This window comes from Suncus etruscus, chromosome 15 (genome assembly GCF_024139225.1).
Source record: "Suncus etruscus isolate mSunEtr1 chromosome 15, mSunEtr1.pri.cur, whole genome shotgun sequence".
In the NCBI taxonomy this organism is placed as follows: Eukaryota; Metazoa; Chordata; class Mammalia; order Eulipotyphla; family Soricidae; genus Suncus; species Suncus etruscus.
The window spans coordinates 39,996,908-40,017,458 of record NC_064862.1 but is presented as its reverse complement, the minus strand read 5'-3'; the positions used below and the strand labels follow the sequence as shown (position 1 = coordinate 40,017,458).

The following is a 20,551-nucleotide window of genomic DNA, read 5'->3' as shown; positions in this document are numbered from 1 at the left end:
TTGTCTCAGGGTATTTAAGTTTATTCTATTGATCTGATAGTCTATCTTTATTCCAATACCATGCTCCTCTTTTGTTTGTTTGTTTGCTTTTGGACCACACCAGCAGTGCTCAGGGGTAACTCCTGGCTCTACATTCAGAAATTGCTCCTGGTAGTATAGAGCAGGGGTCTCAAACTCAATTTACCTGTGGGCTGCAGGAGGCAAAGTCGGGGTGAGGCAGGGCCGCATAAGGATTTCACTTACTGAATATTCGCAATAAAAATCGCATTAGTAAGAAAAAAATCGCAAAAGATCACATTAAACATTTGCATACCCAAACGGAACTGCTAGGGGTATGCGAATGTTTAATGCTATTTTTTTCTGACTAATGCGATTTTTATGCGGTAAGCGAATAATTGTGAATACTGCGATATTTGAAGGCTGGCCGCGGGCCACAAAATGTACGGAGGGCCGCAAATGGCCCGTGGGCTGTGAGTTTGAGACCCCTGGTCTAGAGGGACCATATGAAATGCTGGGGATTGAACCCAGGTTTGTCCTGGGTCGGTAGCATGCAAGGAAAACTCCCTACCACTGTGCTATTGCTCTGGCCCCGATCATGCTGTTTTAATTATCAGTGCTCTCTATATTCCAGTAGTGGAATCAGGGAAAGTGATGCCTCTCATCTTTTCTTTTCAAGAGTCATGTTAGCTATTTATGGATGTTTATCATTCCATGTGAATTTCAGAAGTGTTTGATCTATTTCTTTGAAATTTGTTATGGATATCTTTATACGGATTACATTAAATCTGTACAATATTTTGGTGAGTATTACTGAAACTTTTTATTACAGAGAGAGGAGAGAATGGGATGGAACCTATGATATCTCAAATCAGCATCACTTGCTTATTTAATTCTCGTAGTCATCTCTTACCTGTGGTAAGAATATTCTGTGTTAGGGTTTTTTTGGGCCACACTTGGTGACGCTCAGGGATTATTTCTAGCTCTGAGCTCAGAAATCGCTCCTGGCAGGCATGGGGGACGATATGGGATGCCAGGGATTGTACCCGGGTTTGTAGGGTTGGCTGCATGCTAGGCAAATGCCCTACCATTGTGCTTTTGCTCTGGCCCTGAATGTTCTGTTTTTAAGAAGTTCAGTGTAAGGCAGAGGATTCAAGACATTGGAGCAGAGCAATAGTGCAGCAGTAGGGCATTTGCCTTGCACGTGGTTGTTCCAGGATGAACCTGGGTTCGATCCCTGGCATTCCATATGGTTCCCCAAGCCTGCCAGGAGCGATTTCTGAGCACAGAGCTAGAAGTAACCCCTGAGCATCACCGGATGTGGGCCAAAAACCAAAAGCCAAAAGCTAAAAAAAAAAAAGACATTATATACTTTCTTTTTTTATTTTTATTTATTTTCTAAATAAATCATTATTTAAGCACTATGATTACAAGCATGTTTGTAGTTGGGTTTTAGTCATAAACAGAATATCCCCCTTCACCAGTCTCATTTATTATAAGTGCAGACATAGCAAGTGTTTAAGAGCATCTGTTTTCAGTTACTGATTTAACTTCTGTCCACTGCCATAGTCATTATTTCTTATAGAATGTGGCTTTGTCCTTAAATTATGAGTTATAAATCAGTAATAGTTATTTCCTCAGGGGTCGGGCCTGATCTCAGCATGTCCTAGACATTCAGGGAACAGTGATGAATATATTCCTGAGTGTGACTTATTTCTTTTTATTTTTTATAATAGTTTTTATTTTGACTTACTTAATTTTTTTTGCAGCATTTGATGAGCTCGTTGAAGCATATAGAGAGCAAGCCCAAGGACTTCTAGATGGTGGGGTTGATATCTTGCTCATTGAAACTATTTTTGATACTGCAAATGCCAAGGTGAGTTAAGTAAGAAAAAAAGGCAGTGCTGGGGTAGGAGCTATGATGAATCCTGTAATGTAATAAGGCAATAATAGCCATTAACTTATTATTAAGAATATATGCACACATATATTTATATATACACACATGTGGAGATTGTAATACTTTTACCTTTATAATGTGTTTCAAGTGTACATCTTCAATCTAGAGCTACTCCTTGTGATGCTCAGAGCTTACCCTTGCATCTGCAAGGGTTGTTGTTGTTGGGCCACACATGGCAGTGCTCAGGGCTTAGTTACTCCAGGCTCTGTGCTCAGAATTTTCTCCTGGCACATCTAGGAGACCATCTGGGATGCCAGGATAAAATCCAGGTCAGCTGCTTGCTTGCAAGGCAAATGCTCCACCCACTGTGCTATCCCTCTAGTCCAGCAAGGATCACTCTTGATGAGGGATTAGAGGACCATATGAGGTGGCTGGATTGAAGGTGGGTTGATAAGGTGTGAGGCAAACACCTTGTCTGATGTATTATCTTTCTAGGCCTTTTGTTGCTGTTTAATTATTTCTTTTATTTTAAAAATAATTGTTTAAGATAAAATAATTGATTAAGATAAAGAAGATAAAGAAGAAAGAACAGCTCTTCAGTTCTTCCATTGTGGATATACTAATTTATCGGTGAATTTTCAGACATCATTGCTTTATTCTAAGTGTATCATAGTATATCTGAGAAGAGGAGGCAGAGCTTGAACTTTGTAGGTTGGCTGTGTTTCCTCTCCTCAGTAAATACATTATGTAGCTTATTTGAGCAGGTTAAACTAATTCCTCACAGTTGTCCAGATTTAAAAACATTTTTTTTCTCTTTAACAGGCAGCTTTGTTTGCAGTCCAGAACCTTTTTGAAGAGCAATATTCTCCCAGGCCTATCTTTGTAAGTTCTAAAATGTTTGTATGGTGAATTTTGTTTTTTGGTTAATATCATCTGGTGGGTAGGTTTTTGTTTTTGTGCATAGCAGAACTATGTTTGTCTCTTTTAAGAACCACCTACTTTTTCAAATGTGGGCATACTTTTGGCTCTGGATTACAGAATGAAAGTGCCAATGAAGTGAGGGGAATGGAATGCGGGGAGGAGAAAGAGCAGATGGGACTGGTGGTAACATAGGGGCTTTGATCAAGTGTATTGGGCATTATGATGGTGTAGAGGTAAAGTTACTATAGACATCAAAACCATAAGAGTCATCATTATTGTAAACATGCCACCCAAAACTATACTAATTAAACCAAAGCAATGGGTTTGCTAAGGAGGTGAGGCGGGGAGTGGTAGGGACCTTGGCACCTGGCAGAGGGGTGCTGACACTGGTATGGTGCAGACATTGTATGCCTGGCACTCTGCTACTTACAGCATTGTAAAACATGGTGCCTACATTAAAGTGGGGGGAAAAAAGAAAATAATTAACTTTATTTTGTTGTTTAGTTTTTGTTTTGGGGCCATACCCAGTGTTGTTCAGGGATTAATCCTGGTGCTACATTCAGGAACACTCTGACAAGGATTAAACTTGGTTGGATACTTGCAAAGCAAGTACACTACCTTTTGTACTATCACTCTGGTTTCAGAACCACCTACTTTAATCTCTGTTCATCACCTGTCTGCCACAATCTTTGAACCAGTTGCAGTTTTCTGACTTCTGTAATGTGAAGAAAATGAAGCTATAAGTATTCTTGGCCAATGTTTCCCAGGAAACTGAATTGGTCATGGAAGCCAAAAATTAGAGATTCTTATTAGAGTGCAAGAAGAGATGGACTTGTTGAGATATACCCTAGCTTGAAAACACCAGGCAACCAATATGTTAAATCAATGGCAAACCTGTAAGAGAGTCACAGAGTCCTTGGTGCAAACAGAATAGAATCCAAACAAAGGATGTTAGTTTAATATCTGGATGTCAGATAGCCTGATTATTCATGGGAAAGTCTTCTCCAGGGGACCATGAATTCTAAAGTTTTTTTGGTCATTATTTTTTTATTTTTTATTTTTGTTTTTTCGGGCCACACCCGTTTGATGCTCAGAGGTTACTCCTGGCTAAGCACTCAGAAATTGCCCCTGGCTTGGGGGGACCATATGGGATGCTGGGGGATCGAACTGTGGTCCTTCCTTGGCTAGTGTTTGCAAGGCAGACACCTTACCTCTATTGCCACCTTGCTGGGCCCAGGTCATTACCTTTTTAGTATACATCTTAGTGTTGTAAAAGTGAGCACTGTCATTTTTTTTTTTTTTTTGTCATTCTTCAGTGACCTCACCCTACACATTAAAAAAAAATCTTAACAATTCCTTCCCCCAATCACTATGTTTGTACATTTTGGCTATGATAAAAAATATATCTTTTGGGTTTGAGTTCCATAGTTTTTTGTTTTTTTTTTTTGTCTTGTTTTGGAAGAACAAAGTCAGCGTGACCATTTTATTTTGTTCTTGTGACTGTATTCTTTTTTTTTTAAACTTCATTTATTGATTGATTGATTGGTTTCTGGGCCACACCCAGTGGAGCTCAGGGGTTACTCCTGACTTTGCATTCAGAAATTACGGTGGCAGGTTGGGGGAACATATGGGATGCCAGGAATCGAACCACATTCCTCCCTGGTCGACCACATGCAAGGCAAACGCCCTACTGCTGTGCTCTCTCTCTGGCCCCTGTGGCTGTATTCTCAATTTGAGTCTATGTTCTGGTTGGAGTTTACTTTTAAAATTCAGATTTCAGGGACAATTGTTGATAAAAGTGGACGGACTCTATCTGGACAGACAGCTGAAGCATTTGTCATCAGTGTGTCTCATGCGAACCCACTCTGGTGAGTGATCCTTCTTTCTTCCATTCTTTTTGCATTTGGGCTTAAGGCCTTTCTCTTAGCTCTGTGCTTAGAAGTCCCTCCTGGGGATGTAGGGGACCATGTGATGCTGGGAATAGAACTTGGGTTGGCTGTATGTATGGCAAGTGCCTGAACACTAGTACTATATCTCTAATCTCTTGCTTTCTTTCTTTTATGATGACTTCAAAATGTGAGAGTGTGTCTATGTAATTCCATTATTGTTTACATAAAGTATTGGTTTTGTTTGAAGGATTTCCAGCCATTTCTGTTAAGGTCATCAGAGACCTTTCTCTCATATTTTAAGAGTAAAAATAGAGGCTGTGGAAGATAGCTCAAGGGACTGGAACACATACTCTGCTTGCTGTAGTGGAGTTCCATGCTATGTCAATACTAGTACCTTAAAATTATTACCAGCACTTATATACTTTTTTCTTTTATAGTGTTTGGCCCATAGCTAAGGTGCTTGGTTCTGTGGTTAGGGATCAAACTGGGCCTCTTCGATGCCAAATATGTGCATAGTCTATTGAGCTGTCTCTGCCTCCTAAAATGCTGGAGTGTTTTTTGGGGGGACAGAGGGCAGGGGAGATACACCTAGCAGTACTCAGGATTTATTCCTGGCTCTTCATTCAGGACTCACTCCTAGTGGGGCTTAGGGAACCATATGTGGTGCTGGGGATTGAACATGGTAGGCCATACATGATAGATGCTTACCCACTATACTACCACTCTGGCTCCAGCTTTGAATTTTTTATTATCACACTAATATGGTATTTACATTTTGTTTTAAAGTCTCTCTTTCTTATCAAAATGTTGACAATTAAATGCTCTGAGTAAAATGTAGACTCTAAGAATATATATTTCCTGTATTCAAAGGTTTTGGTAATAAATGTGTGTTGAGTATTTATAAAATCAATGTTTCTTTGGACTTCAGAAAAGTTGCAAAGATAGTACAGAGAACTCCCATTTACTCTTATATTGTCATTGTATTTCCCCCCTAATGTTAATATGTTACATAAATAAGGTACTTGTGTGAACATTAATCTATTTCTAGTAGCTAAAAAAGATTTTATTCAGGTCTCAGGTTTTCAAAAAACCACCCTTTTCTGGTCTAGGATTTAATCTAGAGTACCCCCATAGTACTTAAGAACAATAGAAAACTGGGCCCGGAGAGATAGCATAGCAGCGTTTGCCTTGCAAGCAGCCAATCCAGGACCAAAGGTGGTTGGTTCGAATCCTGGTGTCCCATATGGTCCCCCATGCCTGCCAGGAGCTATTTCTGAGCAGACAGCCAGGAGTAACCCCTGAGCATCGCCGGGTGTGCCCCCCCCCAAAAAAAAAAGAATTTTAGAAAACCAAGTACAGTAATTAAAATTACGGAAATTTAAAATGTTAAATTTCAGAGGAGCTGGAACAATAATACAGGGTGCTTGCTTTGTATATGTCCAATCTGTGTTTGATCTCCAGAATTCTATGTGGTCTTCCAAGCCAGGAATTATTACTGAATTCAGAGCCAGCAATAACCTCTTAACACTTCTAGGTATAGTCCCTTCCAAGCCCCTCCACCCCCAACAAAAATAAAACTTAAAAAGAAAAAAAGAAATCTTATTATTTGGTAGTTTCTGATCTAACTTTTGAAGGCCGTAGGACTACCTACAGAGAGTAGTCTTGGAGGGATTTTCAGACCTCCCCCCACTGTTTACTTCAGTTAGAGAAATTCTGTTTTGATTTGTTTTGAGGTTGTCATAAATTTAATTTGTGAGACAGACAGCCCCTTGGTTTAAGCAGATAAAGAAGCCAGCTTAATTTATAAGAGGGCAAATCCCAAGTCCAAGTTCAGCTTTTAAGGCAATTACTGAGCAAGAATTAAGTTCCCATCTTTTGGATTCACAAAGCTTCTTTCATTTTTCAGTAACATTCCTTCTACATCTAAGATTTTCCTCTTTTCCCCCTCTTAAATACTGCTTTCAAATACAATGTTTACTTGCAGAGACAATTGCAGGCATTTATATTTCACAGTATTTCTTTGGCCAAACTGTGAACTTTCTGATGGAATCACATCCATATTTAGGGACCGTTATCTATAAAATAATGACATTGGAGACACAAATAGAAACATTCATGCCCCATGAGATTTCAGGGAGATGACTTTGACGTTTTATTTAATCTAATAAACATGCTTTGAAGACCAAGATTTATTATCTGCTTGGTTTTATTCCTTTGTCATAACTGTATATATATAAAAACACACACATATATATATAAATAAACATTTTAAATAATGCTTCTAATTGCTTTCTTTCCTTTCCCCAGCATTGGACTGAATTGTGCGCTGGGTGCAGCTGAAATGAGACCTTTTATTGAAACAATTGGAAAATCTACTGAGGCCTACATCCTTTGCTACCCTAATGCAGGTTTGTGTTACACAAAGTATTCACCCAGGAGGAATTCAGATACATAGAAGTGGGGTAGACACTAGAGTCAGAGATCTTGACTCATAGAACTGACTTGTGTATCTTGTTATATAGTTGACACAGAGAGTGTGTGGGTCCAGGCCTCTGTTTCCCTTTTTTAATTTGAATCAATCTGAAAAGTTCACACTTGGGTAAAACTTTGGGTACTAACACCTTGCCACACAACTGACTAGATTTTGCTTTGGTAATGCTGCTCATCACATGGACATCACTCAAAGAAGTGATGCAAATAAGAGGAGAGGGTGTCCTTTGTCTTCATTGCACTTTTTCTTTATTTTTTTCTTCTACTGTATTAAGCAAAGAGCAGTGAAGATCCCTTTAAATTACCTTTTATTTTTGACTTTTGGGTCACACTGACAGCACTCAAGGGTTACTCCTGACTCTGCTCAGACATCACTCCTGGCAGGTTTGGGAAACCATATGGGACGCCGGGATCGAACCTGGGTCCCTCCCGCGTCATCTGTGTGCAAGGCAAATGCCCCTACTGCCATCCTATTCCACTCCCCATCCCACTTTTATATTTCTAAATGAGTAATTACAGTCTACTGTTTATAAAAATTAGTTGTTTTGGGGCCATACTAGGTGATACTCGGCGGCTTTCTCCTGGCTCTGTGCTCAGGGATCACTTTTAGTCGGGCCTCAGGGACCATATGAGGTGCAGGGAATCAAACTTCGGTTGACTGTGTGGAAGCTACATTATCAATCTGGCCCCTGTTTATAAAAATACGTAAGATGATGGGTCTAAAGTGAAAACATAACATATAAGCATCTCGTCTTGCAAATATCTGACCTAGGTTCAGTTTCCTGGCATTCCATATGGTCCTCTGAGGACTCTCAGGATTAATTCCAGAGTTACCCCTTAGCATCACTGGATCTAACACAGAATTGAAAAAGAAAAAAAATTACTTGGTTTGTTTTATAGCTCTCAAGCTATGCAATTGATTGTTGGCAATTTATTCTGTAATAACCAGATATTTTGGTGAAAATTTTTTTTAGCATTGCTTCAGTTACTTAGGGCTAACAATAAGTTTCAAGCTTTCTTTTTTAAATATATATATTTTAGGGTCAGAGAGATAGCCTGGAGGTAGGGCATTTGCTTTGCATGCAGAAAGACAGTGATTCGAATCCCAGCATCCCATATGGTCCCCTAAGCCTGCCTGGAGCGATTTCTGAGCATAGAGCCAGGAGTAACCCCTGAGCGCTGCTGGATGTGACCCAAAAACCAATATATATATATATTTAATACATAATTCCTAGTTCCCCATATGAGTAAGAAAAATAGGGGATAACAATAAAGTAAATTATGTAATTAGATGCTACAGTCTTGGGAAAATTTATTTGAAAGAAAGTTGGTAGTGTTTTGCTTATTTACTTTTAATTGCATGCCAATTAGTTCAAAGTGTATGTAGTATCCCATACTCGACACCTTTCCTTGCCAGGAAAATAGTTCAGAATTTCCTTCCTTCCTTCCTTCCTTCCTTCCTTCCTTCCTTCCTTCCGTCCGTCCTCCTTCCTTCCTTCCGTCCGTCCTTCCTGCCTGCCTGCCTCCCTCCCTTCCTCCCTCCCTTCCTCCTCCTTTCTCCCTTTTTTCTTCTCCTCCTCCACCTCCGCCTCCTCCTTCCTTCCTCCCTCCCTTCCTCCCTCCCTCCTCCTCCTCTCCTTTCTCCCTTTCTCCTCTCCCTTCCTCCCTCCCTCCCTTCTTCCTTCCTCCCTCCCTTCCTCCCTCCCTTTCTCCCTTTCTTCCTCCCTCCCTTCCTCCCTCCCTCTCCTTCCTCCTCCTCCTCCCTCCTCTCCTCCCTTCTCCCTTCCTCCTCCCTCCCTCCCTCCCTTCCTCCTTTCCTCCTCCCTCCCTCCTTCCCTTCTTCCTTTCCTTCCCTCCCTCCTTCCTTTCCTCCCTTACTTCCCTCCCTCCTTCCATTCCTCCCTTCCTTTCCTCCCTCCTTCCCTTCCTCCCTTCCTTCCCTCCCTCCTTCCCTTCCTCCCCTTCCACTTCCCTCCCCTCCTTCCCTTCTTCCCTTCCTCCCCCTCCCTCCTTCCCTCCCTTCCTCCCCTCCCTCCCTTCCTTCCCTCCCTCCCTCCTTCCCTCCCCTCCCTCCCTCCCTTCCTTCCTTCCTTCCTCCCCTCCCCTCCCTCCCTCCCTTCCTCCTCCCTCCCCTCCTCCTCCTTCCTTCCTTCCTTCCTTCCTTCCTTCCTTCCTTCCTTCTTCCTTCCTTCCTTCCTTCCTTCCTTCCTTCCTTCCTTCCTTCCTTCCCTCTCTCCCTCTTTTCTTCCTTCTTTCCTCCCTCCCTCCCTACCTCCCTCTCTCCTTCCCTCCATTCCTTCCTTTCTTCTCCCTCCTTTCCACCCTTCCTTCCATTGATTTTACCCACTGAGCTCTCTTCTGATCCAAGAATTAATTTGGGGGGGCGGAGAGGTGGCGCTAGAGGTAAGGTGTCTGCCTTGCAAGCGCTAGCGGTTCAATTCCCCAGCATCCAATATGGTCCCCCCAAGCCAGGAGTAACCCCTGAGTGTCAAACAGGTGTGGCCCAAAAACCAAAAAAAAAAAAGAATTAATTTTATTTATGCTAAAGAAATGGGTGGGGAAATTATTGTCTATTTTCTTTCAAATGAAAAAGATCTAGTACATGCTAATTTTCCTCTGAGATTTAATTTTTTTGGTTAAAATTTATTTGGTTTGCTATTTATGTGTTTAATTTATTAACTATTATTGTTTTTGAATATTTAATTGTGAAAATAAATGTCTTTCTCTTTCTTTGTGGACTATTCCCCATCATTGTTCATGCTTGACTCCTGACTCTGTGCTCAGTAATATCTACTGACAGGACTTGGAGGACTGTATATGGTGCTGGGGATTGAACCTGGGTCAGCTTGTGAAGACAAGTACCCTAACCAGCTGTACTATTTCGTCAGCCAATTGCCTACAGGAGCTGGTATTCCCAGGCAGTCTCCATTAAGTATTAACCAGGCCCAGTGCTTCTGTGATGATAAGATCAGGCACATTCAGAATACTTTGTTCTTTCTCTATCTTTTTTTGATCTAAAACCTTTACAAATACTATTTCTGTTTGTTAAGGAAGTTTCAGTAATGGTTAAAATGTGCCTTTGTAGGTCTTCCCAATACCTTTGGTGAATATGATGAAACGCCACACATCATGGCCATGCACATAAAGGTCAGGAATCCCATTTCACTTTGTTTTTGAGAGATGGAGAGTAGGAAATTTAGACTCAGAATGTTGAGAAGCATATTTTCTTTTAAAGAAATTCCAGCGTATATATAATAGCTTAGAATCGATACTCTGAATTAAGATGGTGGAGGGAGGGAGAGGGAGAGGGTTGGGAGGGGGAGGGGGAGAGGGAAATTTTCTCTGTAGTTGGTACTGGTAGATGCTGGAAACTTTCTGATGAAATTTAAGCCATTTCAATAGAAAATTTGTCTTTCCTTTGTAGTAGTACTCCTTTCATACACTGCTGGTTGGAGTAGATACCGCCCCTGCTCTTCACTGGCCTCTAATTCTCTCCCATACTACTCCCATATTTGAACCATCATGAGACCTTACTATCCATAATTCCTTTATTACTAAAGATTTTCTTTGTTCTTTAACATTTTATCTTTGAGCTTAATGGCTTAAACAATTGCTGACTTAATTTTTTTTTTTTGATTTGTTTTCGTTTTGGGGCCACATCCAGAGGCACTTAGGGGTTACTCCTGGCTCTGTGCTCAAAATCGCTCCTGTCAGGCTCAGGAATGGGATGCCAGGGATCAAACTAGGGTTGATGCAAGGCAACTTCAGGAGATGAACTTTCCAGTACTCCAACTTACTATTACCTTGTCTTCTTTTCCTAGTTACTCTTTATCAGACTGTGACTAAACACTATCCATGGGGGCTGGATCAGTGGCGCAGGGCCGCAAGGCATTATTTGCCTTGAGCACACTAGCCTAGGACGGATCACGGTTCGATCCCCTGGTGTCCCATATGGTCCTCAAAGCCAGGAGCGATTTCTGAGGTCATAGCCAGGAGTAACCCTTGAGCGTCACTGGGTGTGGCCCATAAAACCAAAACCAAAACAAAACAAAACAAAAACCACTGTCCATGCCATAGATTTTATGACAAGTTACTGGAACACTCAAAGTGTGACTATTGTGACTGAAGAACTGAGTTTTTAATTCTTTAACTATTTTAATTAAAGTTTAAACTCTGATAACTTATGCATTATTTGAAACTGTATTATGCAACTTAGTTTTATTCAACTCAGTATATAGGCTTACAAAAATCCTTGTTGTGATCAAATAGGCAGATAAATTACCCAGTTGCATTTTAAACAATATGAAGAATTTTATAGAGCTGACCTGTTCCTTGTTTTGAATTTCTGTCAAAGTACTTGAAAACTTCATATCTAGAGGTAAATATGCTCTCTAGCTTTTTATGTAAAACTAGTTATTCAGGAAATGTTGTTTTGATTTTCTGCTGAATTGGTAGTTGTAGTTTAAAATTCAAACGAATTTCCTGATAAGTTATCTTTTCTTAAATGCAGAACTTTGCTATGGATGGCTTGGTCAATATAGTTGGTGGATGCTGTGGTACCACACCAGATCATATCAGGTAATAATCACTTCTAAATAGTTTGCCTTTTGTGAGGTATGAAGTTTTTGTTTTGGGGACATACCCAGTGATTTTCAGGGTTTACTGAGCACTGTACTCAAAAATCAATTCTTGCAGTGCTTGAATAACCATATGGAATGCCAGAGATCTAACTTGGATTGACCCAACGAAAGCTGGGCAAGTGCCTTACCCATTATCACTTCAGCTCTGGAATGAAGTTTTTATACTTTCTTATGCCATATATATATATATATATATATATATATATATATATATATATATATATACTAACACCAAACTCCTTTGACTGTGACCTTTTTTGTGGGGGATAGGGCCTTCCTAGAGGTATTTAAGGAAAGGGCAATTTTCAGGGTAGATTAATCTAATTGGACTCTGTTTTCTTTTATGAAGAGATTAATATTTGACATCCATAGAGTTATGAACTATATGAAGACAGATGTAAGAAAAGCAGCTATCTATAAGCTAAAGGAAACTAGCTTTGCCAATACTTTGGTCTGTATATATAGACTTTCTCTTATATATGTGTGCATATGCATACTGTTTTTATATTGATAGCCATATGTTAATACTAATTTGGACATGTTCTGTTCCCTTGTTTTCTTTCTTTTGGTACTACCTATGGATGAGATCATCTATTATTTGTCTTTCTCCTTCTGGCTTATTTTACTTAAAATGTTTTCCTCTTCCAATACTAATTTTGTAGGACGAGGGCGTTTAATGATCTGATAAGTTTAGTGCAATAGCTAGCTGATCAAATCAACCTTCCAGGTTAATCAGCACCATAATTCATTAATGCTTAATGGTTAAAATGAGTATGAATACTTAAAAGTAATCTTAAGAGTGGAACCAGAGAGATGCCACAGTAGTTAAGGTGCTTGCTTTGCATGTGGCTGATCCAGGTATAAGTCCTGAGCATTGCAAAATATAGCCCCAGAACAAAACAAATTGGGGAGTAATTTTTTGCTAGGGATGATTGGAGCCACATCCAGCAGTGCTTAGAGTTAGTTTCATCTTTTTAGATGAAGATACTTGTGTAATACATAAGTCAGAGCAGCAGATACAGAAAAAGTTTATAGATTTGGTTCTGCATTGCTGAGAAAATGAAAAGGCATAATCACTGCTGCACATTTGCTAGGAGTATGATTATGTTAAATAGACTTAATAGGCTTAATTAAATTAGTTTTTTTAATTAATAGATAACAGTGTTTTTCTTTTTAATTCAGGGAAATTGCTGAGGCTGTGAAAAGCCACAAGCCTAGAATTCCACCTGCCACTGTTTTTGAAGGGCATATGTTACTGTCTGGTAAGTCATAAAGACATCACACCTCTTACCCCCCAAAACGTGACTTTCATAAGAGAGTGATGTGTAGGAAATTTAGGGTTCCTATTTGTGGGAAAATAGTTTTATTTAGGAAAGAAAAGAGAGGGTCCCATAAAGAGAACATTCACACTTTCATCTTTAGATTTTTTTTTTTTTGGAGGTGGGTAGGGCTGGACTATACCTGGGCTGTGCTCGGGTTTGCTCCGTGGTGCTCAGGATACCGTTTGTAGTGCCCCTGGGATCCAAAGACATTGAATGCATAGAAGGCTAGTGTCTTAACTATCCTGTACTTTCTCCAGCCCCTCACCATTACATCTGAAAGCTTTTCATTGTTTTCCAATAAGGACAAACAATTAAAATTAGCAATCTTTGTCATAATTGAAACAAGAAGAGAACCATTTAAATAGAATTTTTGGCAAGTATATGGCCAGAGTGATGGTATAGCAGGTAAAGCACTTGCCTTTCATGTGGCTGACCCAAGTTTGATTCTCTGGGCCCCATATTGGTTCCCTGAGCCAGTTAGGAGTGAACCCTGAGCAGTCAGGTAGAAACCCTAAACACTGCCAGGTGTGGCCTACAAGCAGAAAATAAATTTTGCAAAGTGTGTAAATATATGCAGTTCTGGGATAGAACCCTGGGCTTCTATGTGTAAAGCATTCCTTTGAGTCATCTTCCTGGCCCTGAAAGGAGCCTTATTTTCCCTGATTTTAACTTCATGTGCTATTTCTAAATTACTTTTATTTATTTATTTTGGTTTGGGGGCCACACCTGGCAGGCTTAATGTTTACACCTGGCTCTATGCTTATACTTGTTTGGGCTTGGGAACCATATGGAATTCTGGGATCAAACCCAGGTCAGCCATGTGCAAGGCAAGTGATCTCCACACTACTATCTCTTCAGTCCCCACTAAATTGCTTTTGAAAATCCTCAAATTAAAAAAAAAAACACAAAATTAATATCAAATATAGTCATTTAAGCTTGTGGGTTATTTTTTTTTATAAATTGTGGAGTTGACAAAAAGTATATTTTTCATTGCAGATGCTTCTCATTTGTATGAGATCAAGCCTTGTGTTACTTGTAGGACAGTAACACAGGATTTTGCCAGTGCTTAAAAGAGAAATAGCACAGTGGATAGGGCACTTACTTTGCAAATGACCAACCTGGTTTATTCCTATAAGGCCTCCTGAGCCTGCCAGAGTGATTCTTGAGTGCAGACCTGTGTGCTTACCTACTGCCCTGCATACTTCCCAGTCTGATTCCAGATTATGGATACCCAGGATTAGCATGGGAGATTCATTACCAATAGGAAGGGTAATTGTTAGCCAATTTGGGAAGAAATAGAATTCTCTTCTCACTGAACAAATGACCTGGAATAGTTTTAAAATGACCCATTTCATACTTATTATTTTCTCTTTCATATAGTTCTTTAGTATTTTGGCTATGGGCTAAAAAGCCATTATTAATTCATTTAGCTATTATCTTTTGTTTTGTTTTTGAGTGGTACTAGCTCTATGTTTAGGAATCACTCCTGGCTTCGTTCAGGGGACCATATGTGGTGCTTCCCGTCTAGCCCCCACAATTTTATTTTATTTTTTGTTTTGTGGGCCACACCTGGTGATGCTCAGGGGTAACTGTGCACTCAGAAATTACTCCTGGCAATTCTCAGGGGGCCATATGGAATATCAGGGATTAAACCTGGGTTGGCCATTGCAAGGAAAGGACCTTACTTTATAGTCACTCCATCCATCCATCCATCCATCCATCCATCCATCCATCCATCCATTGCTGTGATGGTTGGTGCTAATTTTATGCTTATCAATGTTATTTATTCATATTTTTAAAAAAGTTATGATAGATGTGTTTCTTCATTCTGTTTTATTAGTTTATATTAAAAGATATGAGCTATGGGTAGTCACCCCTGTTGTATACTTAGTCAGGCAGGGTTTTGAATGTAAGGCTTTCTCCTGAGCCTGCCTTTAATTATCCAGCTAGTCTCTTAAAGTCACTATTTTAAATGTGACTACAGAACTACTTTTGCAGTTTTAAAAGGCCTTTCTATGGTGATACTTTATGCTTTGTGGCTTTTTATTTTAAAATAATGTATATATTATTAATATTAATATATTATTAATGTATATATTATTTGCCCTTAGATTGGCCTTTAACAGGGGAGTTTTAATTTCCACCCAAAGTGCCATAGGAATGCCTGCTTCCAGGGTTTTGTCTTGGTTCTTTCAATTTGGCATTGCTCAAATAAAAGACACTTGTTTTGCATGTAAGAGGCCCAGGTTTCACCTCTGGCACTGCATGACTCTCCAGCACCACTGGGAGTGACCCCAAGTACTGAGGTGCAAGTATTTCGCCAGGTGAGGCATAAACATCAGCAACTGACTTTCAAGCTAATATTTGACGGGCAGTTGTGGAGGAATTGTGTTTCTAGCCTCAGGGTTTTTGCTCCAAGCTCTTGTCCCCACAGGGATATAATGATAGATTTTTCTTGTCTGAATCAGTGCTGGATGATTTAGTTCTTTGGAGAAATTTGAAACTCTGAAATATTTATCTGGGTATGCTTTTCTGAAATGTTTCTCTGAAATCGTTTTCTACCTGCATCATTGTTAGTGTATATATTTTCAGAAATTCTTCCCCTTTTAAGGTCTGGAGCCCTTCACAATTGGACCATACACCAACTTTGTTAATATTGGAGAACGCTGCAATGTAGCAGGATCTAGGAAGTTTGCTAGACTCATCATGGCAGGAAACTATGAAGTGAGCATTTTAATAAGATCTTTCGGGCATCTTCTATGCTTTTGGCTAGACAGTATGTAAATGAAAATATCTGCCTTTGCTTGTATAATTAGCAGAACTGCTGCTTGTAAAAATGGTAAAGTATGTTTATAGCTGGCTGAACTGGTAGGAGGATGAGCCTTTGAAAGATCAATGCTGCTGTTTCCACTGTTTGTCAAAAGGTACTGCATTTGGGGTATGAAGTGGAATGACCTGGGGAGGATTCAGGTTCTAGCTCTTTGTATTGTGAAGTAAGTTTTAAAATATTTTTTTAAATTTAAACACCATGGTTACATAATACATTTTTTTACAGATAAAGTTGATCATGATTGTACAATGTACAACTTTCACCAGTATACATTTTCTGCCAATAATGCCCCCAGTTTCCCTCTCACCTTCCCTGAAGACTTTTGCCCTTCCATCACCCTCCCTTGCCTTCCTCTGGGGAACACATATTACTTCTCTCTCTCTCTCTCTCTCTCTCTCTCTCTCTCTCTCTCTTTCTCTCTCTCTCCCTCTCCCTCTCTCTCCCTCCCTTTCCCTCTCCCCTCTCCCTCTCCCTTCCTTTCTCTCTCCCTCTCCCTCCCTCGCTCTCCCTCTCTCTCTCTCTGTCTTATTTTTTGGACACTGTTTTGAACTACTGTTAATGAAGGGATGCCATGCATATCACTTTATCCCCTTTCAGCACCCAGTTCTTTTCTAGTGTGATCAGTTCCAATTATCACTTTCATAGTAGACACTTCTCTACTCTTACTGCACACTCCCCTCTTTGTGGCAAGCTTTCTACCATGGACTGATCCTACTAATCTTTATTTTATTGTCTCTGGATATCATCCCCACAGTGTCTTTTATTTTCCTTATACCCCACAGATGAGTGAGATTATTTATGTTTGTTCTCTTTCTCAGACTCATTTCACTTAGCATAATTTCTCCATGTACATCTATGTATAAGCAGATTTTTTTGACTTCATTTCTTCCTAACAGCTGCATAGTATTCCATTGGGTAGATGTACCACTCGTACCATTCTTTAGCCACTCGTCTGTTGCTGGGCTGACTATTGTAAATATTGCTGTGCTCAACATTGGCAGAAGGCATTTTTATATTGTGTTTTTGTGTTCCTAGGCTATATTCCTAGGAGGGGTATTATGGATGTTTCTCAAAAAAACTGGAAATTGAGCTTCCTTATAATCCAAGTTTAAAATTTTCAAACTGTTATTCATCTTGCAACTAAATGTAGATTTTTAATTGATTAATTAATTTTGATTTTGAGACCATACTTGAAGATGCTTAGGGGTTATTCCTGGCTCTGCACACAAGAATTATGCCTGGCTGAGCATTAAATTCAGGTTGGCTGCATGTAGGCAAGCACTACTACTTGCTGTATTGTTGCTGCAGCACCTAAATGAGGATTTTATTGATTGGCTTTAGCATGAAACTTCTCTTATTTTTAAGATTTTATAACCTTTAGGTTACAGATTAAATAAATATATTACAGAAACCAGTGTAAAATCAGACTTAATTTTAATCACGTTCATTCTTTGTTAACATTACTGTAATGATTTTTTTTTACTACTTTATGGTATTCCTCATCCACTGAACACTAATGAGGCTTGGTTTAAGATTAGTTTCTGAGACTTCCATTAATCCTTATTTCTTCATCTGCTTGTACTCATTGTTGGCATGTGCCTTTTTAAAAAAATTTTTTTGAGCACCTGGCGGTACTCAGGGGTTACTCCTGGCTCTACACTCAGAAGTCACTCCAGGTAGGCTTAGGGCATCATATGGGATGCTGGGGATTGAATATGGATAGGGCATTTGCCTACCCTATGTGCTATCATTCTGACTCCTGGATGTGCTTTTATTATGGTCCTTCTCAGATCAGGATCTTTTTTTTTTTTTTTTTTTTTGGTTTTTGGGCCACACCCGGTGACGCTCAGGGGTTACTCCTGGCTATATGCGCTCAGAAGTCGCTCCTGGCTTGGGGGACCATATGGGACGCCGGGGGATCGAACCGCGGTCCGTCTCCTAGGCTAGCGCAGGTAAGGCAGGCACCTTACCTCCAGCGCCACCGCCCTGCCCCAGATCAGGATCTTTTATGGAGTAACTTTTTACATATAAGATTAAATCCAAGCTCCTTAGACACCCATTCATACTCTGCACTTAGGGTTCAGAGTACCTTCCCATCCTTGATATTAAATAATTTCAGCAGAACTGCTTCTGTGGCTTTGTTTTTGTTCATGTCATTTTCCTTCTGAAATCTTCATAAAAAAAAGTCTCAGAAGATTTTTTTTCAGTTTCAGTGTTTCTTCTTTTTTGGAGGAGAGAAGATGGGCCATTCCTGGTGATGCTCAGCTACTTCTTGCTTTTGCTTTCAGGAATCACTCTTGACAGGATTTGGGGGACCATATGGGATTCTGGGATTGAATCCTGGTTGGTTATGTATAAGACAAATGCCTTATTCTCTGTATGATCTCTCTGGCTCTGCAATATTTTTTTTTTATGTTATGATGTCCTTAACAGTGCTCAGATGACTAGATTTGATACTGAGAGCAGAGAGCTTTTGGGGAAGAAGCTCACAAATGCATGTACCATATTTAGGTTTTATTACATCAATCACTATGCTTTACAATACTTAGTCTTCATAGATCTGTGAGCTAAGTACTGCTATTGATCTTGTTTTACCTATGTGCATTTGGAGGCGTGGGGACATAAACCTCTGTACATCAAGCCTATGGCTTTAGCTGATTTCCTATTTTTGTTTGGAGAATATAGGAGGAGAAAGAAGCAATAGAAACCTGAGTTTCAATGGTTTGGGTGCAGGTTTTGCCTGTAGGAAGTCTAGGTTCAGCCTGCATGTTTTTTTCCAGGTATCCCCAGGAGTCGCCCTCTTCTAATGCTTCTTTCTCTTACATTCTTTCCTCAGGAAGCTCTCAGTGTTGCCAAAGTGCAGGTGGAAATGGGAGCCCAAGTGCTGGATATTAACATGGATGACGGCATGTTAGATGGTACAAGTGCGATGACCAGATTTTGCAACTTCATTGCTTCTGAGCCTGATATTGCCAAGGTTGTACCAGCTTTTGCTTTATCAAGGATGTTTACATGTCATGCAGTCACTTAACTTTCTCAGTTGTCCCATCCATATCTGTTCGTATATATTGTTTTCTAGTCTCCTATGTTAAAGTCACTGTGATTTTTCTGACAGTTTTCTCATTTAATGGTAACTTGTCAATGTAAGTTAGACTTTAGACAGTGAAATAATTTCAGCTTGGTTGTTTCCAAGATTTCTAGAATTGGCCATAAGAATTGATGTGAGTTATCTCTGGTTTCTATATATATTAGGGATATAAATGAAGGCTACATTTACTTGTTCCTATCAAGTCCTTAGTAATGTTCTTATTATAGGCAAGGAACATAGTTAATTCATCCTTGGTACAGAAGAAAGACACTTTTTATGAGAAAATTACAAACCAAGATCAGGTCAAGGTGTTATGAAAGATATTATGTTGTCCTTTAAAGATATGGAAGTTTATTTTGTGTTTATTTTGGGGGGGGGAATGAGCTGCATCATGCCTGGGGGTGCTCAAGGCTTTTTCCAGGCTTTGCATTCAGGATCAGTTGTGGTTTGGCTTAGGGGTTGCAGGGATCAAACCTGGGGTCTTGTACTTTCTCTCACCCTGGTTCTTTAAAACAAATTTTTGATGGGTGCTAAAATCTTTAGTTATGTCATGTTGTCTACCAGTAGCTTTGTAATGGACAATAGTTTTTTTTTCATTTTCTTTCTTTATTTTTTTTTTTTTTTTTGTTTTTTGTTTTTGTTTTTGGCTATAGCCAGCAATGCTTAGGTGTTACTCCTGGCTCTGTGCTCAGAAATAACTCCTGGCAGGCTCAGGATGCTGGAGATCGAACCTGGTTCGATTGTCTACAAGGCAAATACCCTACCTACTGTGCTATCTCTCCAGCCCCATGAAGTTTTTCCTTTTTTAAAGAAACTTTCTAGTACTATAAGAGATAATAGTGTCCTTTTATTTTTAGAAAAAAAATTAGTCTTCAGCAACTTTGAAATGAAAAATCTTGTATTAAGCAGTGAATTATATATTCTACCCTTTATGTCTTAAGACTCTCCTGGTGATAAATATATTGACAAGTTCAAATGTAGGGAAATGAAATAGCTTGTCCTGGTTTAGAAAGAGCTATAGTAGAAGCAGTACTTTATCACTGAGTTGGGTGCTGTATTGAATATTAAGTCAGTTTGGTCCTGGCTCTGGTTAAAATTATGCTGGTCAGGGGCCAGAGTGATAGCACAGTAGGGTAGAGTATTTACCTTGTATGCAGCTACCCTGGTACAATCCTTGAAATACCATCCAGTTACCTGAGCACTGGCAGGAATGACCTCTGGGCATAGAGCCAGGAGTAATCTTTGATCACTGCCAGGTATGTCCTCCAAATTAAAAAATATATATGCTGGCCATATATTTTATTTATTTATTTTTTTTGGTGTTTGGGTCACACTCGGCAGTGCTCAAGGGTTACTCTGGCTCTATGCTCAGAAATCACTCTGGCAGGCTCGGGGGACCATATGGGATGCCGGAATTCAAACCAATGACCTTCTGCATGAAAGGCAAACGCTATCTCTCCGGCCCCAAACATTT

The 20,551-nt window shown here is 39.7% G+C and overlaps 1 protein-coding gene across 1 annotated transcript in view; it reads left to right on the top strand.

The window, feature by feature from the left end:
• The window catches only part of MTR (5-methyltetrahydrofolate-homocysteine methyltransferase), a 118,794-nt gene that overhangs the window by 20,960 nt on the left and 77,283 nt on the right, over positions 1-20,551 (top strand). Inside the window, 9 exon segments of the mRNA XM_049789038.1 lie at positions 1,767-1,873; positions 2,720-2,779; positions 4,592-4,686; positions 7,015-7,115; positions 10,283-10,344; positions 11,708-11,775; positions 13,020-13,099; positions 15,771-15,883; positions 18,826-18,966. Of these exon segments, the coding sequence (XP_049644995.1) occupies positions 1,767-1,873; positions 2,720-2,779; positions 4,592-4,686; positions 7,015-7,115; positions 10,283-10,344; positions 11,708-11,775; positions 13,020-13,099; positions 15,771-15,883; positions 18,826-18,966 (827 nt within the window).